Consider the following 27,503-nt stretch of genomic DNA (forward strand, 5'->3'; position numbering starts at 1 on the left):
CTTCTGAGAATATATCCAAAGAAAACTGAAACACTAATTCAAAGGAATATATGCACCCCTATGTTCACTGCAGTGGTATTTATGAAAGCCAAGATTTTGAAACTGTCCAAGTGTCCCTCAGTTGATGAATAAATGAAAAAATGCTTTGGTACATTTACATGGTGTGATATTACACTCAGCCATAAAAAAAGAAAATCTTGTGTGACAGCACGGAGGGACCTGGAGAGTATTATACTAAGTGAATTAAGCCAGTCAGAGAAAGACAAATAATTTATGATTTCACTTATATGTGGAATCTAATGAAGCAAATATTCTAACAAACAAAATCAAAACAGAAGCATAGATACACAGAACAGACTGACAGCTGTCAGAGGGGACAGGATTGGGGGGGGCTGGGTGAAAAAGTTGAAGGGACTAAGAAAAAATAATTATAATAATATACAGACACAGACAATGGTGTGGTAATTGCCAGAGGAATAAGAGATGAGGGGAAATGGAAGAAAGCATAGGGGGCATAAATGTGGGCTGAAAGACTTTACTTCGGGTGGTGAGTGCAGAATGCAGTATGCAGATCATGTTATTGAGTTGCAACTTAAAACTTCTATGGGTTCATTAAACAAGGTCACTCCAACAAATTCGATAAGGAAAAAAAATAGTTTCATATACCAGGGTATGAGCACAGCACATGAAAGGCAAACAGGTATTTATTTAGTCTATGTACATAACATTTTTACTGATGGAACATGTCAAAAGAGGTTTGCGAAGTTTCATGCTGGAGATTTCTCCATAGACAATACTCCACAGTTGGATAGTTGAAGTTGATAGTGATCAAATTGAGACACTAAGTGAGAACAATCACTGTTATACCACACAGGAGATAACTGACACACTCAAAATATCCAAATCAATAAAGTTATTGGTAAAAATTTTAAAAAATTATAATTAATTATATATAATATTTTTCCCATGGAGCCAAAACATTTTATTTGTAATTGACTCTCTTTTGTAACAACTTGAGATTTAATTCACATGCCATACAATTCACACATGCAAAGTATACAACTAAGTGATTTGTTTTTTAGTATATTCAGAGATGCCACAATTATCACAATCAATTGCACACTATTTTATCACCCCAAAAAGGAACCTAAACCCTCTGGCCATCATTTCAACTCATCCTGCAAACCTGAGCCCTAAACCACTGTTAATCTAGTTTCTCTACATAGATTTGACTATTCTGGATATTTTATGTAAATGAAATAACATATATGGCCTTTTCTGTCTGACTTCTTTCACTTAGCATAATGTTTTCAAGGTTTCTTCATGTTGTAGCCTATATTATTCATTATATTTTTATTGGCAAATATTCCATTGTATTTTTATGACACATTTTGTTTGTGGATTTATTAGTTGATCAACATTTGGATTGTTTTCATTTTTGGCTAGTATGAAAATGCTATAAACATTTGTTTACAAGTTTTTACATAAACACATGTTCTCGTTTCTCTTGGGTATATACCTAACAGTGGCTGGGTCGATATGGTAACCATGTTTAGCATTTTTGCTAAACTGTTTTCCCAAAGAGCCATACCATTTTACAATCCCACAGCAGTTTATGAAGGTTCCAATTTCTCTATATCCTCACCAGCACTGTTACTTTTTTATTAGAACTATCCTGATGAGTGTGAAGTGGTATCTCATTGTGAGTTTGATTCACATTTCTTTGACAACTAGTAATGTTGAGCATCATTTTATGCACTTGTTGGCTTTTTGTTTATCTTCTTAGGAGAACTGTCAACTTAGAACCTTTGTTCATTTCTTTACATTGGGATCTTTCTTTTTTTATTGGAGTATAGTAGTTTTTTTATGTATTCTAAATACAAGTTACTCCCTTTCCTGATACATGATTTGCAAAATTTTCCCTCATTCTATAAATTGTCTTTTTGCTTATTTGATGGTATGCTTGGAAGCACAAGAGCTTTTAATTCCGTTGATGTCCAATTTATCTATTTTTTCTTTTGTTGTTTGTGCTTTTGTTATCATTTCTTTAAGAAACTGTTGCCATAAAACCAAGATCATAAAGTTTTACATCTCTAATTTTTACTAAAAGTTTATAGTGTTTGCTCTTACAGTTAAGCCCTTGGTCCACTTTAATTTTTATATGTGCTGTGAGATAAAGGCCCACTTCAGTCCTCCACATGTGAGTATTCAGTTGTCCCAGCACCCTCTGGTGAAAAGACCATTTTCAGCTAGCAAATTGTGTTAGCACCCTTTTCAAAAATCAGTCGACTATAAGTGTGAAGGCTATTTCTGGACTGTCAGTCTAGTCGTATAAGTTTGGAAGTATTCCTTCCCCTCTAATTTTTTGGAATAATTTGAGAATGATAGGTGTTAACTCTTAGATTATTGGCAGAATTCACCTGGAAAGCCATATGATCCTGTACTTTGTCTTTGGGAAATTTTTAAATGACTGATTCAATTGTATTAGTTGAAATAAAGTCTATTCAGATTTTCTATTTCTTCATTATTCAGTCTTGGGTGTATGGTCCTAAATATTTATCCATTTCCTCTAGGCTTTTCAATTTGTTGGCATATAATTGTAGGAGTCTCTTATGATCCTTTATATTTCTGTGGTGTTGAGAAAATATTTCCCATTTAAAAAGATGAAACTTCATCTGTTGAGTATAGGAAAATACATTCTTATAGGAAAACAATTGCACAATAAATTAACAAATAGCACAATCATTATCACTCTTACATACACATGAAAAAATACATTATAGAATTATTAAAGTTCTCTGGTAATTACTGGCATACCCTGTTCCAAATATTTTCATATAAAAAAAGATTTATCTTTCAAAACACATTGTAGTGACTTAATCAAAACATATGTTTTATAGTTTAAATAGCACGTAGCAAACATATTTGTGGCACTAATGTTCATAACTGTGTTGTGTAGGAAGATAAAAATAAAATACAATTCTTAATTAAGATTTGATTGTACTCTGTGTTGTGTAGATAATGCCTTCTGCTTTAATTTGCTCCAGTATTGGTCCATAGATCTGCTTTGAAAAAGGTCCAATCAGGCCTTTAGCTTGAATTTCACCTGAAAGAAAAAAATTTATAGTTGCCATTTTAAAGGTGGTATTAAAGGTTAATTTCTACAGCAAGTCTCCACATAGCATTAAACTCAGAGTCAATCCATTGTTGGAGGCCTAACCATTTTTAAAATACCTGTTCAACACCCCCTGCTAAATTATTACTTAATCAATACTTTGCAAAAAAGGGGGGGAGGGTTAATTTTATATTGAAAAACAATCTGGTCTTAAGAACAGGGTCACAATTTTTATACTTAACTGCATTAACTCTTGTTAAGATGATTAGATAATAAAGTATATTAAGAAAGTAAAGTAAATCAAACTGCTTTTTTTTTGCCAATGTCATTTTATTTAAAAGCATAACACCAACAGAATGAATTAGACACCATCTGGTTTTTTGGGCACATATATCTGCTACGATTGCTGAACCAGTAAGTCTGGACACATTCCTGAAACGCCATTATGACCTCTTCATACATCACTTCACCACTCTGGTTCCTCAGTAATTAAGTACATGTTTTAATTTGATATTAGCTGATATGTAGTATGTTTTCTTGTTACTTGATATTAATATCATTTGATGTCTTCTACATTTCTCACACTTTCACAAGGGCCAAATGGAGTATTATACTCAGAGGTAATGCTTGTTTGAACATATATGTAATCATAAGGGAAGAATGGAGAGTTAAAATTTGAATTTATTTTGTTCAAAATATTTATTGAGTCCTGATAATATCCTGAGATATAAAGATTGATAAAAATGGCTTTAAAAAATAATGTGTTCCAGGCAAAAATAAAATAAAAAATGGTTTCCTTTTCTGAAAACTAGAAGTAAATACCCGCCGCTATTTCAGTGTTTCCACCCCCAGAATATGAATAAACAAGGAAAGAAAGGGAGTTAACATGTGTGTGGCAGGAGCTTTATGTATTGTTTCACTTCAGTGTCACAACCACCCTGTGAATTAGAGATGACATTTCCCAATTTAAAGATGAGGGAACTCTGGCTCAGAGATGCTGAGCAGCTTGTACCTCATCACTCAGCTGTCTTGTGACTGAGCTGGGACACAGAGCAGGTCTGAAGCCCTTGACTTTTATTCACCACAGAGTGATCTCCCAGTCATTTAGCACCTGGATCTTCTGATATGGCTCACTTTTATTTATTTGTTTGTTTTTCTCTTTTATTAAATTTACTGGGATAGTGTTGGTTAATAAAATTATATCAGTTTCAGGTATAAAATTCTATAATGCATCACCTGCATATTGTATTGTACATTCAAGTCTCTTTCTACCATCATTTATTCTCCCATACTCTCTTCTCCCTTCCCCAACTCCTACTGAGATGGCTCACATCTAGTGAATGTCAGTGTTATACTCAAGAATAATTATTTGATGTCCAGGCACTCGATGACCTGGAGATGATAAGACAAAGGAACTTACCATCAAGCAACATTTTGGCTGCCATAGCAGTGGGTAACCCCACAGTTTTAGCCATGGCTGAAAAGCCATTCACATCTCCATAAACCACAAGATCAATAGTTTTACTTTCCAAATGTCCAGAAGGATGTCTAATTCCAAAACTGTCTCTCATCACAATCATATCTTTCTCCCCAGGACCTTGAAAAAAAAACAGATGTTTTAAAATGTCATCATCATTACAACTCCAACATCCTATTTCATTTCCTGCTGCTGCCTTTTTGCTTTCACAAGTTTCCCTCCCATTGTATATGGCCCTTTAGGCAATGATCTATACTGATTTTTAGCTCAAAGACCAACTGAAAAACTCAAGGAATTATAACTCCAATCATGCTCTTCTATCCAAGTTGCTATCATGACAGCCTGACCACAGACACGCAAGCCCAAGTTCATTGTTAGTTGATAGTTCTTTCATTCTTCCTTCTGCAAACATAACCCAGTGTTCTTTCCCTCATATTGTACCCAGCCCTCCACTTCTACTGCTTGGCTCCAGCCCTCCAATCTAATTTGCTAGTTGTACTAACAAATTGTTGTACTAACTATTGTTAGTTGTACTAACAATATCTCATGTTTTTTTCTTCTGGGACATTTTGTTAATAGCCCATGGCCTACCATAGGAGAGTTTCATGGCCAAATGCTTGGAAAGGGCATCCACCACAGATTCTGCCCGAGGGACTTGTTCATCCCCAAGTAATCCCAACCTGAGAAGCACAAGAGGTAGTTGCATTAGTTCAAATCCTGTACATGTTCTCACTTGGGAAGCAGAAGGGAACACTCATTGCATTTACTCTTCAAGAGTAGAATGACAATATGATAGCTCAAGTTATAGGACCCTCCTCAACTGTAAAATAACAATAGTAATAGTAATGTTTTAACCTGTAGAATCATCCCCAGACTCTCTGAGAAAGTACTCTCTGGAGCAAAACTGATACATTGGAACACTATTGGAGTCCACGGTGTTCTAATGAGCTTAACCAACAGGCTAGTTCTCCCACATTAAGGATATCAACAAAATGTGCCAGTCATGTGAATGAGTGTTTTAAAATGGTTGGGAAAAGACTGGGTAAATGTCCTACAGGAGAAAAAAACCCACCTTTCTTGGGAATTGAGTAGTAAAGTGTCTCCAGTATTTCCCAAGTTATAATTGCCATTGAATTTCTCTATTTCATCCCCACATGAAATCATATATGGTAATATCTCCACAACAGTAGAACAGCAAATTAATAAAAGACAGCATAAAATGTTTGGTTCTGTTTTGACCTTTATTTGATGAAAAAGGACTAAATAATTAAAATAATACAATATTTTGCTTTAAACTGATGGGCGGGTACCTACCTTTCAGCAGCCTCCAGCTGGGTACTATCTCCTCCTAGCTTCTTAAGGACAACTTCCCTAAGCACATCATGCTTGGAGAATGGTGAAATTCCAACTAGATCACAAAGGAGCTCCTTCTGGTTAGAAAAATGAAAATAAAAATTCTAAGTTCCTAATAAAATAAGTAAGTAGAGAAAGTTTTTATTCAGACATTGGACATAAAATGGACTGCAAATTAAATTAGAAGCTTACAAATTATAACTCATACATATGCATACACATGTGTCTGCACATTTACACATCAGTAAATGCATGATATTCCAGAATAATAGTTCAGCAACAAAAATGGGCCATAACATTAAATCAATACTAAACAGATGGCATCATATTAACATCATACTTTCTGCCTTTTCTCTGTATCACTTTTTCACCCATTCTCCCTCACCCTCCAGCAGTCCATTTTAGCCAGGATAAAGTGGAAGGGGATGATTGCCATGGTTGCTAGCAGCAACCAGAGTTCTTTTGTAGGTTCAAGAGATGAGAAAGACCTTGCAGATAATAAAATCTCAAAAGGAAACTTAGGAGTCACATCAGAAGAATGGCAGCATGAGAGATCCCCTTGGTCTCTCCTCTTGAACTCTCAACAACTTGAACAGCTACAACCTAACAAAGGATTCTCTGCTCAACCCATAAACACATCTGAGATATCTGGACATTTAAACATCTAAAAGTAAGCAAGTAAGAATGAAAGGGGGAGGTGAGAAGGGAAAAGGGCTAAGATGATCCACGGATGCAGCCCTACAGCCAGAGAAAAAATCTGGTTGTGGCTAGCATTCCCTTCAGCTGGGAGGGGCAAAGAGATCTTACTGGCACTCCCACAAGTGCAAGCAGTACAAGCTACTATTGAGCCCAGAGATTTAGGCAAGGACACAGCACAGAAGTGCATCTGTCAGGTTGTCAGCATTCCAGACAAAGAAACAAAGCCACTACGCCCTTCCACCCCTGTAGCCTCTCAGAGCTTCCCTCCCTTCTCCCTTGGTGTCAGGTTATGAACAATTATTTGCAAACCTGAGAAATTGTACTACAGAAAAATCATATTTTTCTGTGCACAAAGGGTGCAACTGTGAACAGTTCCAGGGTTGGAACACAGGGGGACCCCAAGAGGTCCAAGGTGGCTATTACCAAGAGGGAAAAAAAAAACAAGGAAGCTGGTTGATTTCCTCAGTGCAAATCACACAGATGCATTGTAGTTACAGTGATGGCAGCATCTAGCTACAAAGATGCACTGGGATTTCACAGAGCTAAAAATCTTGTGATTCAGCACCACTTGCTGAAAAAGCAGAGAAAGACCTCTTTGTTTCAATCTTCTAAAGAATTGCCACTTTTACACAAATGTCTAGGCAGAGAAGGAATCCATCTAATACCAAGAAATAGCCAAGGTAGTGAGGCAGCTAAGAAAGAAAATGAACCTCCAGAAAACATACCTAAACACATAGAAATATGTGATGTAAATGACACAGAATTTAAGATTGCAGTTCTGAAAATACTTGATAATATGTGACAAAATACATACAGGCAATTTAAAAAAATATTTTATTTATTTATTTTTTAGAGAGAAGGAAAAGGAAGAAGAAAGAGAGGGAGGGAAATATCAATGTGTGGTTGCCCCTCAATTGCCCCCAACTAGGGGTCTGGCCCACAACCCAGTCATGTGCCCTGACTGGGAATCAAACTGGCAAACCTTTGGTTTGCAGGCCCATGTTCAATCCACAGAGCTACACCAGCCAGGGCCAGACAGGCAATTTAATGCACTCAAAAACAAATTAATGAACAAAACAAGCACTTTACCAAAGAGATTGTAACTTTAAAAATAAACCAAAAAGTAATTCTGTAAATGAAAAACCCAATAAAAGAGATGAAAAATCAACTAGCAACCATAGGAAATAGCTGGAGGAAATAATTAGTGATATATCAAAGACAGGAATCTAGAAATGATGCAGAGGGTTAAAATAGAGAGACTTGAGGATTAAAAAAAATGAAAGAACTTCTAAAATAACTATCTCACTCCATCAGAAAACACAATATAAGACTAATAGGCATGTCAGAAAAAGAAGAGAGAGAGAAGGAACAAAGAGCGTATTCAAACAAATAGATAATGAGACATTCCCAAACTTATGGAAAGAGATAGATTTTCAAATCCAAGAAGCAAATACAACACCTGGTTACTCTAATCCCAAGAGGCCCTCTTCAAGGTACATTGTATTAAAACTGTAAAATATTAGTGACAAAAAAGAATTCTCAAGGCAGCCAGAGAAATGAAGAAAATAATCTATAAAACAATTCCCATTATGTTATCACCTGTCTTCTCAGCAGAAACTTTACAAGCCAGAAGGGAGTAGAACCACATATTCAAACTGCTGAAAGAGAGAAATTACCATCCAAGAATTATATATCCAGCAAAGTTATCCTTTAGATATGAAGGAGAAATAAGGACTTTCTACACATACAAAAGCTGAGAGAATTTATCACCAGAAGATCTCCACTATGGGAAGCACTTAGGTTATTCTCCTGAAAACAAAGAACAAAAGGTAACAAAAATATGAGTAAGATCAAAAACAAACATCACAAAAAAGGACAATGTGTGACAACAAAAGCATAAAAGGGTGAGAGATAAGTCTGAATTTGCAAAGGAGGATGGAGATCAGATGCATTCAAGAGAAAAAAAAAACAAAAACTCCTGAATCTGTGCAACTTTCTTCTTCATAAACCTAATTGTAACCACACACAAAAACCCAAAAGTGAGATACATTGCCTTAAAAAAAAAGAGGTAAGAAATATGTAATACCACCAACACAGCAACAATAGATGGAAACACAAAGGGAAAGAATCAACTGAGGCACAGAGCTACCAGAAAACAAAAGATAAAAATGGCTACATGAAATCCTCACACTTCAATAATTACCCAAAATGTAAATATACTGAATTCACCAATAAAGGGATACAGAGTAGAAAAATGGATCAAAAAACAAACCCAAACATATTCTGCCTTCAGGAGACACAACTTAGCTGCAAAGACAAAGTTAGACTCAAAGAGAAAAGGTGGAAAATGATTCTACAAGCACATAATATCCTCAGAAAAGTGGGTGTAGCCATACTTATACCAGACAAAATAGATTTCAAGATAAAGGTAACAAGAGACAAATATGGACATTTTATAATGATAAAAAGAACACAACATCAAGAAGACATAACACTTCTTAATATATGCACTCAATCGGGAAGCACCAAAAAATATAAGGCAACTACTAACAGAACTAAAGAGAGATAAAAATAAGAACATAATGACAATTGGGGATCTTAGTACTCCAATGACAGCCCTAGATAGATCATCCAAACAGAATATCAATAAATAAATATCAGCCTTAAATCACACATTAGAACAAATGTACATAATTGGCATTCACAGAACATTTTATGCCAGAACATTAGATTATACATTCTTCTCCAGTGAACATACCACATTCTCAAGAATAGACCATGTGTTGGGTCACAAAAGTAACTTCAATAAATTCAAGAAAATTGAAAATATACCAAACATATTCTCTGACCACATGCTTTGATATAAAAATTCAACTGCAAAAAATATATAAATAAACCCACCAGTATGTGGAAATTAAAGAACACTCTGCTAAAAAATGATGGATCAAAAAGAAATTAAAAGTGAGCTCAAGAGATAGAGACAAATGAGAATGACAATACAACATATCTAAACTTCTGAAATGAAGCAAAAGCAGTAATAGGAAGGAAGTTTATATCATTACAAGCCTATCTCAAGAAACAAGAGAAATCTCAAGTAAACAACCTAACATTACATCTTAAAGAACTGGAAAATGAAGAACAAAAGCAACTCAAAGTTAGCAGAATAAAAGAATTAATAAAAATTAATTTGTTATTTAAGTTCAGAATCGAATAAAATAGGAAACAAAAAGACTATACAATACATTAATACAACAAAGAGCTAGTTCTTTTAAAATATTGAAAGATTAATAAAATTTACAACCCCCTGGCTAGACTTACTAAAGAAAAAATACTCATAAACAAAAACAGAAATGAAGTTACCACAGATATCACAAATATACAAAGAATTAAACTAAAACACTATGAGAGACTATATGCAATCAAGTTTAACCTAGAAAAATTGAATAAGGTCCTAAAAATATATAAACTTACTAGACTGAACCATGAAGAATTAGAAAATCTAAATAGAGTAATAAACAGTGAGGAAATTGAAACAACTATCAAAAACCTCCCCAAAATAAAAGCCCAGGATCAGATGGCTTCACCAGTGAATTCTACCAAACATTAAAAGAATATTAAAATCTATCCTTCTCAAATTATTCCAAAAAACCGAAGACACAATGCTTCCTAACACATTTTATGAGGCCAACATAACCCTAATACCAAAATGCGGCAAAGAGAACAAAAAAGAAAAGAAAATTATAGTTAAATATCTCTTTTGAATATAGATGCAAAAATCCTAAGGAAAATACTAGCAAATTGAATACAACAATAAAGTCAAACATAATACATCATGATCAAGTGGGGTTCATTCCAGGGACAGGAGATGGTGTAATATATGTGAATCAATCAAAGTAGTACAGCATATTAACAAAACAAAAATTAAAATCATATGATCTTATCAATAGATGCAGAAGAAGGATTTGATAAGATTCAACATTTATTTATGACTAAAACACCCAATAAAATGGGTATGGAAAGAAAGAACCTCAACATAGTAAAGGCTATATTATAACAAACCTTCAGCCAGTGTTATTTTGGATGGTAAAAAACTGAAAGTTTTTCCTCTAAAATCAGGAATAAGACAAAGATGACTGTTCTCACCACTTTTATTCAACACAGTTCTCAAATTCCTAGCCAGAGCAATAAGCCAAGAAAAACAAATAAAATTATACAAATTGAGATGGTAAAAGTGTTACTTTTGGCAAAGTACATAATTTTGTACATAGAAAACCCCAAAGACTCAACTGAAAAACAATTAAAAATAAACAAACACAGTAAAGTTGCAGGATGCAAAATCGATATACAAAAATCCACTGCTTTCCTATTTACTAACAATTAAACTTCTGAAAAATAAATAAAAAATAATTACTTTTGCAATTGCAGCCACAAAAATAAAATACCTAGCAATAAACTTACCAAAGGATGTGTAGGACCTATATACTGAACACTACAAAAAGTTATTCAAAGAGATTTTAAAAGACACAATGAAATAGAAAGATATTTTGTGTTCATTATTTGGAAGAATCAACATAGTTAAAATGGCTATGTTATCCAAAGCAATATACAGATTTGATGCAATAGCCATCAAAAATGACATCCCAATGTCATTTTTTAAAGAAATCTTTTATTTTAATTGTTGTTCAAGTATAGTTTCTGTCTTTTAGTCCCATCCCAGCCCATGCCCCATTCCTCCTCATCTCCCTTCCATTTCCGCTCCACCCTCTAGTTTTTGTCCATGTGTCCTTTATACTTGTTCCTGTAAACCCTTCACCTTTTCCCCTGAAATTCCCTCCCTTCTCTCCTTTGGTCACTGTCAGCCTGTTCTTTATCTCAGTGTCTTTGGTTATATTTTGCTTGCTTGTTTGTTTTGTTGTTTAGCTTCCTGTTAAATCTGATCATATGGTATTCGTCTTTCACTGTCTGGCTCATTTCACTTAGCATAATGCTTTCCAGTTCCATCTATGGTGTTGCAAAGGGTAGGAGCTCCTTCTCTCTTTCTGCTGCATAGAATTCCATTGTATAAATGTACCATAGTTTTTTGATCCATTCATTTACTGATGAGCACCTAGGCTGCTTCCAACACTACTACTGGGATTATATCCTAAGAACCCTGAAACACCAATCCAAGAGAATCTATGCACCCCAATGCTCATAGCAGTACAATTTCCAATGTCATTTTTTAAAGAAATAGAACAAAAAATTATCATATAAAAAGATTTATACGGTACCATAAGTGATCCCAAATAGCCACAGCAATCCCCCCCAAAAAAAGAGTGATGCTGAAGATATTATACTGCCTGGCTAAAAATTAAACTACAGAGAAACAATAATCAAAACAGCATGGAATTGACAGAAAAACAGAGACACTGACCAATGGAACAATGAGAGCCAAGAAAGAAAACTTTAGGTATATGGGCAAATAATTTTTGACAAAGGAGCCAAAAACTAACAATGGAGATAAGGAAGCATCTTCAATAAATGATTCTGGGAAAACTGGAAAGCCACATGCAAAAGAATAAAACAAGATTACAGTTTGTCCCTGTGTATAAAAATTAATTCAAAATGGATGAAATAGCAAAATATAAGATCTGAAACAACACATTACATAGAAAAAAAGGCACTGAACATATGGATCTCGGTTATAGAGAACATTTTATGAATTTGACCCCAAAGGCAAAAGTATGGCAAAAATAAATGAATGGGACTATATTAAATAAAAAGTTTCTACACAGCAAAAGAAACCACCAATGAAACAAAAATGCAACCAATAAAATAGGAGATGATATTTGCAAACAACAGCTCCAACAAAGTGTTAATATTCAAAATAAAGAACTCATAAAAATTGACACCAAACAAACAAACAATCTGATTAAAAAATAGGCAGAGGACCTGAATGAGACACATTTCCTAAGAGGACATACAAACAGCCAACAAACATGAAGAAAATGTTCAGCATTGCTGGCTAATAGGGAAAATTCAAATCAAAACAATGAGATACCACCTCACATGTATTAGAATTGTTACCTTCAACAATACAGGTAACAATGGGTGTTTAAAATGTGGATAAAAAGGAACCCTCATTCCCCACTGCTGGGAATGTGAACTGGTACAGCCAACATGAAAATTATATGGCAGTTCCTGAAAAAATAAGAATAGGGTTATCATAGGACCCCCACAATCTTTCTTCTGGGGATCTACACAAAAAATTCAAAGACATGTATTTGCAAAGATATATGCACCCCTATGTTTTGCAGCATTATTCACAGTGGCCAAGACATGGGAACAACCAAAGTGTCCACAATAGAAGATTGAATTAATGAGATATGGTACATGTATATTATGGAATACTACTCAGTCATAAAAAAAGATGAAATACTGCCATTTGTAACAACATGGATGGATCTTGAGAATATTATGCTAATCAACATAAGTCAGTTAGAAAAACACTAAGAAACATGATTTCACTCATATGTGGGAGACAAAACTGAAACTCACAGACACAGGCAACAGTATGGTTGTTACCAAAGAACAGGGCACGGTAGAGAGTAAAGGGGAGCAAACACAAGGTGGCTGAAGATGCTTTGACTTTGGGTGGTGGGCACGCAGGCAATATACATGTCAGGTATCGTAGAAACATACACTTGAAATGTATATAACCATAGTGACCAGTGTCATCCAAACAAATTTAATTAAAAAAAAACTCAAAGGAAAAAAAGTTAAAACAGTGATCATAGCTTTTCCTACTTTGTAAACAAGACTTTTTCCAGACTCCCAAGGAAAAAGTTATGTTCAATTAATGATAATCAATCTGGTTCACAGGTCAAATTGAGTTAACCACATGGCTTTGCAAATAAAAAGTTTTATTGGAACTTGCTCATTTGTTTACATATTGTCTATGGCAGACTTGAGTAGTCTGACAGACACCAAATGACCCAGAAAGTCTAATATATTTTCAATTGGTCTTTTAAAAATAAAGCTTTGCAAAGCACTATTCTAGATGGTAACTACTAAGATACAGGGACCAGCCATAAGAAGCCTTGTACCAGCCTTTCCAATGCAACTGCCTCAGCCCAAAGTTCATCCTATAGATATTTATTCACTTTTGTCTAACAAGCGTATTTATAGAAGGTAAAACTTAGGTTCTAAAATCTTTCAGAAAATAAAAAACTGAATTATAAAGCAACTGACTAGCAAGAAAACCAAAGTTTCTTTGGAAGACAAACTGGGATTAGCAATATTGATTTTTTTCTCCCTGTGATAAATTTCTGACTTTTTTTATTGGAATATGGGGACATTAATTTAAGTTGTATGATCAACTAATAGCAAGTTAACTTCTAGCAGATACTAGAAGATCTACTTTACATTTAGCTCCCAGCCTTCCAAGTCCTTTCCAACCCTGAGCCTCTAGGATATTAATACAACAAAGACATGGGATGAACTCAGAAACTGAAAACTGGAATTACTCATGGTTACAAATGGCCAAGTGAAAGACCTGATGGAATTTGCAGATTAGGGACCCAGTTCTGTGATATCACCGGCAGCTGTCCTGTTACCAGTTTCAGAAGGCCCAAACTTAACTCCTCTCACAGGTCACCACATAGGCCAGAAGCAGAGCCAGAGCCCTGTGCAGACAGCGAGTCCATTCCTGAGGCTGAGGGAGCCAGCAAGTGGTAGAAGTTGCTGAGGGAATAGGTCCGGGGAGCCAGCCTCCATGTTCTCTCCATCTTCCCTCACAGGGAAGGGAGAGGGGACTTGGGACTAAGGGTTTATAGTATGTAGGGTTTCTAGTGTGTAGGGTTTATCCTGTGTGTAGCTGCAGAATGGGTTCTTTTGCTGGTCCAAACCAAAATTCAAACCTGAGTGACATTTCTGCAGAACAGCAGACAACGTGTAATTCTGGGGTCACTCACCCAGGTGAGAGGCTTGGCCTCAGGTCGAAGGGCAGGAAATGCATCTCTGTTTATGAGACCCAATTTCACAAATCCATTCAAGGCTTTGGCATATCCCTGTAATGAGAATAATTAAGCAGTATATTAAAATTTTCTCTTCAAAGAAAAATATTTTTGTTTTTCTTTTTTATTAAATCATTTTTATTGTTATTCTATTACAGTTGTTCCAATTTTTCCCTCTTTGCCCTCCACTGCCCACGCCAACCATGACTCCCACAGTCAATTCCCACACTGTTGTTCATGTCCATTGGTCATTCATCTGTGTTCTTTGTCTAGTAGAGTGTATTGCTTGTTTGTTTTTGTTTTTTGTAAAGAGAGATCTAGCTTTACCAGTTGTTTAGAAAACAGGCTAAAACACTTATTTGCATTGCTTCTGTGGATAAAACCTCCTTCAAGTTCAAAACAAAATCGACAGTGTCACAATTCCCCTGGTTTACATAAGACACCTGTGAAACCTGGGTCTTTGCTTCTGTTTCTGGGTTCATCGAGTGGTATTTTCTGGCAGCATAACAGCAAGTTTCATTTTGCATCATATGCTTTCTGTTCAGCAGGCAGTGTTCGGTAGAGCAGTTGTTCTTTCTCATAATGGAAGCAAGAGCTTGTAAGAATAGCCCCCAAAAGCACATAATCCATTCTAATCATTAAGAGCTCCTATTCTAATGCATGTACAGAGCAGGAAAGAAAAAGGTAGATCAGATAGATTTTTCTAAAATTTCATAACCATGATAAAAATTAGTCATGTGTTCCTCATTGTCAATGGGACAAGTCTGAAGCCCTTGGCAAATTATATAAACCCATCCCAATACACCCCCCAGCCTGACTCAGTCATCGTTATCTCCACCACTTACCATTCTGCAGGCATGCTGTGCTCTGCCAGAGGCCTGGGCCTCTGAGCGTGCCGCCCCTGTGTCTGGAATGTGGGAGCCAGTGTTCCTCACCAGTGAAATGTTTACTTCCCTGCCAGGACCCAGCACAGCATAGCTACTGAGCCCCCTATGGGAATGGGCACTGAGTTTTTCTCTGTATTCCAGCAGTACTTTGTACATATTTTTGTTATGGGACTTGACACAAATTGTTATCGTCTATTAAGCTGCTGGACTGTAAATATAAAAAGTGTGTGTGTGAGTGTGTGTCCCCTTTATCCCCATGCCCTTGCCCAATTATCCATCATTCCAGTTAGCAGAAAGAGAACAAATGACAGGATGAATAGATTCTGAATGATGATGTAGTGAATGAAGACCATAAGGGTATGTTCTCCTGTGAGCAAATTGGGTGAGGAGGGTGAAATAAGGAACTTTGTATCTGCTGCAATTACAGAGACAGAGAGAGACCAAGAGAGGTGGATGAGGTAGAGCAGAAAGAGAAAGAAAAAACATGTAAAATTATTTTAAGAAGAAATAAATTTATTAACACGTGCATTTCTGTGGTCATTGGATAATTCACCAGTTAATGTGCGGCCAACTAGTAATTTTCACATTCTGAAAGGTTGTGTGATTCAAACTGCTCAAAGGTTACTAATGAAACAATTCCCATTTATGTGCTTTAATCCATTGTAAATATACTTCAAGGAGGAGAAACAAAAAGCAAACCACAAGCTTGCTTCCAGAATCTGATTAGTGCCAGCAATTCCTTCATCCAGCATATCAAATACTGAGACTTTTCTGAGCTATTTCTTAATCTGAAGAATATATTTTATGCCAACCTCTAGAAATGAATTTATTGTACATATTCATTCATTAATGAGCACTGAGAAAATTTCTGCCATGTGTCAGAAAATGCCATCTGCACAGAGATGAAAAATGCAGTCTCCACCCATGAGGAAACTGCCGGCCAGTAGAAAAGTCAGGTAAGTCAAATGAAAAAAAAAGTGCCTGGCACATAGTGAGCAAAGCTGCATGACCAGTGTTGGCTACACTGCGGTAGAACATTACAGTGCTGTGACAGAGGTAGACACAGGGCTACGGGAGCTCAGAGGAGGGGACACTCACACAGATGTGGGGGAGGGGACTCAAGGAGAAGAAGTTAGGATCCCAAGCTGAGTCTGCAAGAACAATCAGGTGACAGGCAGGTACAGGAGACTAACCAAGGTGTCCCTGTCACATTGGAATGACAGTGTGTCATCTCTAATACTGGAAAGAATAGTCAGGCTGTGAAAGGGTTGCTGACATTGGTCAGGGTGGTGGCCCTCATGAGTCTGAACACCGTGACATTTCATCCCTCAGGGTTCTGTGGGGTGGCTCTCAGCCATACACTCAAGCACTTGGTTCAATTTTTAAATATCTTAAAAATCCTCTGTTGCTAGTTCTATAAGATTTTAAAGAGACTGTAGATAAAGCTAGCACAACATCCTAATTCCTGCAGACCTTCCCCCCAAAAGTTACTACTTATATTCTTAGAAAAAACTGAAGAAGCAGAATCGAGAAATGCGCCAGAGCTGGGGCTGCTTTGGCTTCAGTTCAGACTAGATTTCCTGTTGTGCCTGAAGGCATGTGCAGCACCGCACTTTCACAGTTGATCAGCTCAGGCATCTCGGCTGAATCCTGGACTGTGTGGACATCACATTCACAACAGGACACACCTGCCCTCCAGGGGCTTAAAAATCTATTTCAGGGGACAAGAAATATATACATATAATCTACCTAGAAATTCTAGCAGTAAATGCTAAGTGCCAGCAAATGCAACAGAAGCTCTGAAGAGTAAGAAATATTATATAGTGGTTGTCATCTCCTTAAGAATAAACCAGTGTCTGACATGGAGAAACAGACAAACCAGAAGCCAGTCTCCATGTGCCGGCACCATGGGAATGACCTCTGTTCTTTCATTAACTTTCTCGGTTATTCCCTTTCACACACACGTGCCTAACACCACCAGTACTGCCTGACTCCTGGTGCCCAGCTCACCCAGGGAAGGGGCAGGAAACGTCCTGTATGATGGAGTTGTGCTTTGAAATAACATGGTATGGAAAGCCTCACAGGCATGGGGCAGTTTGTCCCTAAAAGCTTCCAGAGGAGCCAACCCTGCCCAAACTTTAATCTCATACTTCTGAGCTCCTCACTGATGAGAAAATACATTTCTGTGGTTTGAAGCCACCCAGTTTGTATCAATTTGCTATAAACACTCTGGGAGACTCTTTCACTGATTGTCTTGGTCCGGTCATACTTGTAACTTCTCTTTGTGATTAATAAGTGTGTAGTTGACATTTGTATTTATGCTTCTAGAATCTTTACCTCATTTTGTGGTAAAAAGATGTTGCTTTGAGAAAAGTGATGCTGAATATATCTTCAGCTTTAGGGACAGAAACAGAGGACAAAGCTGATTGGCACATTTTGAACCCACTGATCTCTTGGGATTAAAAAAAAACTACATTTTTACCTACAAAGAAGATGCACTTTTTCATTCTCACTGGAATGAAAACGTAAGTGGTTGGAGATGCTACGACCACCCTGCCACCGTGGGAGCCTAGGATTGCAGCTATTACTTGAAGGAAGGGCTGAGAAATGAAGAGGGACCAAGTCCTAGTGAGGTGACTTGACACCCCTCCAAATAAACTCATTACACTGAAGCTGGTCCTCTATCCGTCCCCACAGCTCATGAGTCAAGAATTCCCTTTTGTTCAAATCATTTTGACTTGTCTCCTAATATTTTTTTAATTAAGAGTTTTGAGGAAACAGACTCCAACCTGGCGTATCATATTCATTAATTATTTATTTAATTTTTAGGGAGAGAGGAAGCAGGGAGAGAGAAATATCAGTGTGAGAAAGAAATATAGATCGACCACCTCCTGTACACACGTTGACCAGGATCAGAGATGGAAGCCACAACCTAGGAATGTGCCGAATCAGGAATCAAACCCACAGCTTTCTGATCCATCAAGGTAAGAGAGCTGCAGGTGTAGAGGGGCTAGGGTGAGGGCAGGAGACAAGGACACTCCAGCCGACTGAGCCACCAGGCCAGAGCCTAATTGTTTTAAACTGAGAAAAATAATCACTTACACCAAAACAGGCATATGTTTCATCTAAAATACAGCCACTTACCTTATATCTCAGTGTCCCCCGCAACAAAGTGTGAGCAGACTGAATGCCGTAAAGCTCAGCATATTTTGTACTGTCTCTGTTGGGATAGCCTTCCAGATTTAATCCCGGGAAATAATCCATGGGAGTGACTGCATCGAGAAAGGAGATGCCCCCGGCAACGTTCACCACCTGAGGAGCGTTGAAAAGGCACACCGTGGTTACAACACCGTGTTCCCCTCAGGTTTCTCCATGTTGTTGGCATAATAGAGAAATCAAAGTTTTAAAATAAAGCAATAAAGGATTTGTAAACAACTTTTTTACTGAAACTACTCATCAATATTCCATACTCAAGCTTTTCTGCTAGTATAATTCACAAGGCTATCATGCTCCCAAGCTTTATGTTATTTTTTTAATTTTTAATTTTTATTAAATCTGAGGTAATAATTGGTAAATAACAGTATATAAATTTCAGATTTATAACATTATATTTCAAAATCCATATCCTCCATTGCATGTGTACCAGCAAAAATCTAGTTTTATTCCGCTAGCACAGATATTAAGCCTTTTATCCAATCCACCCTCCCCTCTTCTCTCAAACTTGAAAACCTGACTTAAGCATTTTGTTTTGTACTAAGATCTTGTTTTCTCTATTTTTTCTTGGTGCTGGATAAGATGGAACTGAATTATATCCCAGTAGAGTTTTTTTAAAAAAACAAACAATCATCTAAAAGCGACAAATAATGATTTAAATGGCTTCTGTGCTCAAAGAGCAATGGCAATATTCTCACTGCTCTTTTTCTTACTCATACCCCCTGCTGAGTCCACATCAGGCGCCAGCCCTGCACTTGGATTCACACAGCTAGCATTTACCGAACAGCTATCTGTGTGCCCGGATCCCACTCGCTGCTGAGGGAATAAGAATGATGAATAGCATACAGTTCCTGCCTCCATTCACCCCTTCATTCATTTAACAAGCATTTCCTGAATGTCTGTGCAGTGCCAGGAGCTGTGCTGGCACAGTTATAAGGACCACACAGCCTAGACTAGTCGACCTACAGTGCACTTGGGGGACAACCAGTGGAAGAGGTGACCCCTCACAGGAAAGGCAATGCTATGAACATACAGTGAAACCAAAAAGTGCTACCCATAAATCTTACTGCTGGGAAGAAGTTAAATCCCTGATTCCCAAGCTGTTTTGATTTCTCATTAATCCTCTTACCCACACCCTTCCCCTTAGCACACACTTGAAATGCAGTGAAGCATTTTTTAAAACGTTTGGTTAAGGAACTGAGTTTTTCTTTTAGCTGGTGAAGTATATGATCATCTGTGAGATAACGGAAGGTTGGGGCTGAGATTCCAGGGCGAGGGTGTGACTGCTGGTATAACTGGATTTTGTCCCACTTGTACTGTGGGAAACAATCTCTTGCTCACATATGGACAATAGCACAGCACCACCTGGCACCAGGGAGCCATCAATGTGCCTTCAGGTGGATTCTGAGGGATTTGCCCTAAGGAATATCCAGCTAAACTTAAGGATTTCACAGTTTATCTGCAGACAGGTTCTGCACATGCCTTGGTATGAGAAACAAAATGGAAATGCATGTCCTCCACAGCTGAAGACCCAGAAAGAACCGAGCTACGCTGACTGTAGAGGCAGGCCTCACTCTGCAGAATGCCCAACACCATCTAAAATTCCAGAAGTGAGAATTAAAGGAAGGGAGGAATGCTTTTTATTTAAAGTTCCTATGAAATTCTGGACTGCATGGTAACCATTTCTGCACTCTTTCTTTAAAACAAATTTCTTCTATCAGGATTACAAATTTTAAAGAAAAATCAATTAAGAAGGTACTCGTTAACCTTTAGGGCCTCCACACTTACTCATTTCTATAACCTATGGCAATTAAAAAAAAACTCAGTACAGACCACTATACTTCAGCAATTAACTAGTCAGAAATAAATCAATCAGTGCCAAAGTCTACCATGAGATCCTTGTGAACAAAACACAGGAATGTAAATTGCATGGTAATGATCCTTTAGTGAGATTGAAAGATGCTGAAGCAACTTGACCCCAAAAGCACTGGGTAATTATTACCATTTGATATCAACTCAGAGTTTTATTTCTAGTGGCATAGTATGCACTTCATTAATAAGCCCTGTCTTGTTTAATATTTTATTAATGACTTGGATGAAGACAGAAAGGCAGATTCCTCTATTTGGCAGAGAATAGGCATTTTCTCTGACTTGGCAATGCTCACATGAAAGACCCTCTCCCAGCAGAAATAGTAGCTCACTACCTACTGCTCTTGCTGTGTGCTCTACGTCCAATTCTTTTTTATTTATACACACATGTCTCCCAACCAATGAGAACTGATGATAAGCTCAATTGTTAAACTAACAAAAAATAACACAAGAAATATACAAATAATCATTTACTCACAGTCCACTGTAGGTTAGGTGCTTTTTAGACCTTATCTTTAACCCACACAATAACCCATTTTTCACAGGTGAAAACTGAGGCTGAGTCACCCAGAGGCACAAAAGAACCCAGGTCTACATGACTCAGATGTCCATGTTATTTTTTCTAAACCATATTTATACCCTTAATTGTGCTTATTTCTGGATCAATATCTTAAATATGGTACTGACTGACAAGGTATAGCATTCTAGATTATGCCAGTTTTAGGTCTAAAAATTGCAGCAAGCATGGTTACAGGCAATGGGGAGCAGTGGCAACTCTTTTTCTTTTTTTTTTCAAAAGCATTTGTTTTATTTTATAAACAACTTTATGACAACACTTACAGAAACAGAATTTCCAACAAAGGAGGGGCTGGGTGTGGCCATCAAGGTAAACTTGACTTTCAGGCCAACTTGAAGGCTAGAAAACCTATCTCAAAGCTGTGTTTACAGAACAATTACAGTCCTGACTCAGCTTAAAAGTTAAAGCTGTGACAGAGGTGATAGTGAGGCCCTGCTATGTCATTCCAAGGTGCCACCATTATAGGAAAGTGTCCCATCACTCACAAAGGGGACAGAACTAAGAAAAGACACAATCGGGCCCTGGCTGGTGTAGCTCAGTGGATTGAGCACGGGCCTGCGAACCAGACAATTGTGATTCGATTCCCAGTCAGGGCACATGTCTAGGTTGCAGACCAGTTCCCTGCAGGCCAGTTCCCAGCAGGGGACGCACGAAAGGCAACCATACATTGATGTTTCTCTCCCTCTCTCCTTCCCTTCCCCTCTAAAGATAAATAAATAAAAAATATTTAAATTAATGCTACTTTTAAAAAAAAGAAAAGAAAAGACACAATCACTGTCTCCAGAGATGTGAAAGGAGAGTAAGCATTATCAGAAACAATTAGAAGTTGGAAATAGTAACGGCTGGAAATTATCGCAAGGAGGTACAGCAAGGAGACATATCCTAATTCATAGGCCATTGCCTAAATCGCTGGAAAAGTTTAAGGCTTCAACTTTAAGTAGAAACCAGAGGACTTCTGACTCCTCTTTATGATTCTGTGAATTTGGTAAGACCTGCTCCACTGTCACAGGGGGATGGAGGGAGGCAAACACAAAGGAGGCTTCTGGGTTGCAAGACAGACTGATGCACTTGAATTACTGGGTGAACAATAGAGCATCTGGAAAATTCTTAGACTCAGACAAAGTGTGGGAGTTCAGACAAAAGAATAGTGAATGGGGGCAGGAGTGGTCAGGGAAAGATGCATCCACAAGAGGAAACTGGAGCAGGACTTTGGAAAATGTATCATTTTAGCAAAGAAAAGATTCATGTTTTTTTCCTTTATGCTCTTCACAGAGTCAGGCCAATGAAAAAGTACTTTTTTACAAAAGAAGTTGAGAAAAAAAGGAAAAAATTCAAACTCAACAAGTACAACTTCTGCTGCCTGAATATAAACTCCTGCTTTCCCTGAGCTCACCTCACCATCAATATTTTTAGGCCACTAATATTTGCTAGGGACTTATGACATGCCTGATGAGCTGCTGTTAAGCAGACCATAGTCTACGTGCCCTCATGGAGCCCCACAGCAGGAACCCTGCAGGACTGGTGTCGTGATGTTTGTCTCCTGACGTGGACCCCAAAGCTCAGAGAGAGGAACTCAGGGTTCTAGCGCCCCCCGCCCCCAACTGGTGAGGGCAGAGCTAGAGTGCAAAGCTGGGCCAACAGACACGGAATCCTTTGTCCTTCGGGCTGCGCCCTGCTGACCCTCTCACTGTTACCATCTTTATCACTTACATGGCCTCCTGAAAATAAGCATTTTGCCAAAATGAAGCAAAACTTTTTTCTGCATTTACATGTTAGGCCAGTGTTCTTTCCAGGACAGCAGAGGTAAAAGGGACATCAAGAGACAGGCTGTGGCAGATAAAAGATGTGTGCTTGGTAGAACATCAGACAGGGTTTCTTGCCCAAACCTTCATGATTCACAGAACTGGAGAACTAGATGGAATTTTGGCGCTCACATTATGCATCAGGAGACTGACACCCAGAGGACCTTTACAATTGCCTGGCCTTTGGTGACATTGTCTGGGATGCCACCTCTGGGACCAGAACTCAGGGGTCCCATTTCATACCCTGAAACATCTGAGAGTATCTTCCCAGCATCAAACTGAAATGTCTTGTCTGTTTAGTAGGGTCTTAAGTGGAACTGTGGTCCCCTGGATATACTAAGTCAGTTCTTTTTGGATTCAGCAGCACGTTAGAATCACTTGAGGAGTTGTTAAAGTGCCCACAACTCAGGTGAATCAGAAGCTCTGTGAGTAGGGCCCAGACACTGGGATTTTGTAAACAGCCCCAGTGATTCCAACATGCAGCAAGGCTGTGAGCCACACTGTCCACCAGAGGCTCAGAAGACCACAGCTGCTAACAACATCCACCTTGTTTCTAAAGAAATTTTCACTGTTCTCTTTTGTACAAGAAATACATTTAGATTCACAGATACACTGAGAGTTTATAACACTCCTGTCGGAATAATGCTTTTAAGACACACATGTGATCACATAACTCATCCGTCCCTGCAGGGCCAGGACTAGGGTGAGCAGAGGGAGGTGTTTTCATCACCAAGTGTAAAGAGAATCCCTCAGTCTAGTCACATTCTAGTCACATTTGTTCCCAAGTCTGAGGCTCTCCTTAGGCTAAGAAAACAAACCACAAAGGCAGGCCGATGTGACTTGAACACTGGCTGTGCCATTTGCAACCTCTTTAACTGTCCGTGGCTGTCAACTAAGCTTCTTATGCCCGTTTTCTGCCTTATAAACCTGATAGGCTTGTCATAAAAATCAAATGAAGGCACTGCTTAGCACAGTCAGGAGGGGCAGCCCCCCTGCCAGGCCGGCAGCTTCTTATCCTTCAAGGTCAAGCACATTCTCTTTTCTCTGCTAATTTTCTTCTCTCCATCTTTGTGCCAAGGTCAAATCAATTGTCCTCTCATCTGCACCGTGTGGCACTTCAGCACACCTTAGAACCTCCCTGCAGGATGGTAGCTATCATTCCAGTGTCTGTCTGTCCTGCCATGAGGTGAGTGGTAAAGGGGGCAGGAAGGAATCTGGTTTGTTAGACCTGGGTTTGGACCCCAGCTACATGATAATAACATTCGCTGTATTAAGCAAGTTTCCTTATTATAAAATGATGAAAACAGTACTAAACTCAGAGAATGCTTACATTCTGGTGCACAGCAGCTGGGGAAATAAAAGATCCTTTCCCTGACCCACAAAACCCTCCATTCCAAGAGTCACCCCCATTCCAGCTCTGAATTCTCTGAGGTCAGGAACTCCCTTCAGGAGACAACCTTTGGAGTCTTGCCCCATGGACAGCAGGGACACAGTAGGGACTCAGAAATTGCTTGGCACAATATGACCGGTATTTACACATGCAGAGAGGTTGAGAAATGAGTTTTCCAAATGCAGAAGCAACTTGCAAGAAGAGGAAGAATGAGCACAGGCCATGCTGGGTATGGTGAGGAGACCAAATGGAACAGAAAATACACACTGGGAATCATCAAAAGAATGAGGGTGGAGCCCAAACAGTGTAGCCTGTACTAAAGGGCCTCAGTACCAGGGGAAAAGAGCATGTACTTTCTCAGGCAGTAACTGCACATTTGCATCCAGAGCTTTGATGGGAATGCCTCACCTTTCCATTGAGCAGGTAGGTGGCAGGCTGCATTATGTTCATCAGAACTCCCACTGGACTCCAGCTGAACTTGTACCTCAAAGGGTTGTCTGAATGTTCAGGGGCTGGAAGCCCACCACAGTAGGAAATGTAAGATTCAATCTGTAAAATAAACAATCAATGAATTAGGGAGGACTAACAATAAGGGAGAATAATGTATCTAAGTAATTAATTGAGCTTAATGGTAGGCATGGGGTAAACTTGCAACAGTTTTTCCTTTCTAAGGCTTTTCAAAATATATCCTTAAAGACAAACACTATATGATGAAACCACAGTTATATTTTGTGTAAACTAATTTTTAGAAGCCTTTTAGAGATTTCTACTACCATTTCATTCAGTTAAAAAATCTAACTATTAATTCATTTCTGGTTTGTCAGTTCCTCCTAAACTTTCTGTTCAAATTGTTTGTTGGATTATAATTTTATTACATATAATATGCAATTTATATAAATTCATCAATATATGACATATGGTTAATATATAATTACAATTCATTCAAATCTATATTTCATTATGTATATTACATACACAAAACCTAAAGCATTTAATCCAATTCCTCACATTTACATGTTCAAAAGTTCCTTCCCATGTATAAAATACATACCATGTACCAACAGAGGAATGATATCGTAAAGAATTTTTTCCACTTTTACAAGTCAGACCTTATTATAGAACTGTTAAGGCACTCAAAAATCCTTTAGCCAACCAAAATATTATAGCAGCATCTACATCTATAAAAATTGATTGCTAAGACTTGGACATAGTTTTATCATGCAGAAATTTCTGGTCACCGTATGAGCTAGATTACAGCAGCACATTTAATCAAAATTATAAAAAGCTTATTTCTGAACATGGAAACCTGGACATTAGGATGTTTTGCTAAGTGAAACTTCGGATGTCCACGGGGCTCACCGTGGCCCCCACTTCTTTGGCTTTATCTATTGTTTCCATTGCCAGCATATGATCAAGACCCGGGTCCAGTCCCAATTCACCGATGACAGTGATGCCAGCATCTTCCACACTACAACAGGTGAAAAGAGGAGGAAGGAAAAGGTGGACATAAAGTAAAAATAATGCCATGAAGCTTCCTCGTTGAAAATGACTAAAACTTACCTCTTTTCTAATTCCTTTAGCGCTGGTGTGATGTAGCTTGCTGTGACCATGTTAACTTTGCTTGTGATGCATGCCTTGGCCACGAGAGGATGTAGTACATAAGGCAGCAAGCTTTAAAACAGAGAGAGAAGCTAATCAGAAACCTTCTTGTCCAACCCTACTTTCCAATGTATCTTGAACTGCACTAAAGCTGATACATTGCCCTGATTAATTTATTCTCTCAGTGATGGTCCTTTCAGATGAGGCTTTTTGAGGACTATGGAATAAGTGCATCCTGTTATCACATTTAAAGCTCTCTACAATATGACCTTCACCTAGCCTTTCCATTTTTATCCCTTGAAATCTTCCATAAACCATATATGGGAAACAAAGAAGCCATTGTAACTCTCTGTGCCCAGCCTTTACTTTACCACCTCTGAACCATTACTGTTCCTGTGAATTCCATGTGGAATGCTGCCTCCACCCTCCCACTCCTACCCAGGTCATACCCTCCTTAAAAAAAATGTCTGAACAGTTATCTCTGCCAAGAAGCTCTCCCAGATTTTCCCAAAGATAGACTTTCTTCCTCTTCAGGTATTCGGCTATTTCTTTATAACATTTCATGAAATCTGTTTCATCCATCCTTATATTTCTATGATTTTCTATATTGGGTCCCCTACTAAAAGATAAGGTTGATGTTCTTTTCACTTCCACATCTCCCAGATGGCTATCAGGAGAAGGAGAAACTTAGCCAAGGTGGCCTGTGTATTACATTAAAGGGAAGAGTCTAGGAAGGGCCAGAGTAGGAGATGGGTTATTATGGTATTGAGCGGTATAAAGCCTGGCAAATGGCTAAAAGTCTATATAGAGAGCAAAAAATGAGGCTGTATTTAAAACTCAACTTTAAGTGGGTTTCAGTGTTTTAATCTGGTACTGGGACTATGCAATCACACACACAAAAAGATTTTCATAAATCTTTATATAAATTAGTATATTCACATTCAATCCAAGAAATAATAAAATATAGTATCAATCACTTAACAGTTCTACTAGCTTATTGCCTATTTGATAAAGCATTCTACATAGCAACAATGAAAATATAAATATAAACTTATAAACACTATTGCACTATAACTCTGTATATGTTAAAGTCATCTCGTATACTTCAGATTTTCTGTTTCACATAAAACAAAATCTTTTAGGCTCATCCTCCTCCGAAGATCAATTGAATAAGTGTTACTAAACAAATTTATTACCATGAAGAATAAAATTGGGTACATATTTTTCCAGTATCAATATAATAGCTCTTGACCTCTGCTTTCTGGCTTTTTTAATCTAAAAAGATTGTTACTAAATACAGTAACTGTTTAAAAGCCAATGAACAAAATACTTGCAAAATTTTTGTTAAAAAAACTATTAACAGAAAATGTACAAATGACATCATCTTCAAGGTTAAGTGATTTTTTGTCACTTTCCCAACACTGAAAACTTGCATGCTAACATGTTATCTAGATCTAATATATGTTTTAATTTGGCATTAATTGCATAAACCTAGTCATATGCTGAAACCTAGAGTGATAGGATTTTG

General features: G+C 37.7%; 1 protein-coding gene across 4 annotated transcripts in view; it reads right to left on the bottom strand.

The window, feature by feature from the left end:
* Positions 1-673: 673 nt before the first annotated feature.
* The window catches only part of AASS (aminoadipate-semialdehyde synthase), a 69,887-nt gene continuing 43,057 nt past the window's right edge, over positions 674-27,503 (bottom strand). For all 4 annotated transcript variants that reach the window (XM_053669969.1, XM_053669968.1, XM_053669967.1 and 1 more), the window contains 9 exons: positions 25,937-26,047; positions 25,736-25,844; positions 24,785-24,925; positions 18,670-18,837; positions 14,597-14,692; positions 5,907-6,022; positions 5,184-5,272; positions 4,536-4,712; positions 674-3,106 (listed from right to left, as the gene is read on the bottom strand). In XM_053669969.1, coding sequence (XP_053525944.1) covers positions 2,988-3,106; positions 4,536-4,712; positions 5,184-5,272; positions 5,907-6,022; positions 14,597-14,692; positions 18,670-18,837; positions 24,785-24,925; positions 25,736-25,844; positions 25,937-26,047 — 1,126 coding nt within the window. In that variant the 3' untranslated portion in view covers positions 674-2,987. The remainder of the gene's footprint in view (positions 3,107-4,535; positions 4,713-5,183; positions 5,273-5,906; positions 6,023-14,596; positions 14,693-18,669; positions 18,838-24,784; positions 24,926-25,735; positions 25,845-25,936; positions 26,048-27,503) is intronic.

Source organism: Artibeus jamaicensis, unplaced genomic scaffold (assembly GCF_021234435.1).
Source record: "Artibeus jamaicensis isolate MK-2021 breed Jamaican fruit bat unplaced genomic scaffold, CSHL_Jam_final contig_540, whole genome shotgun sequence".
Lineage (NCBI taxonomy): Eukaryota > Metazoa > Chordata > Mammalia > Chiroptera > Phyllostomidae > Artibeus > Artibeus jamaicensis.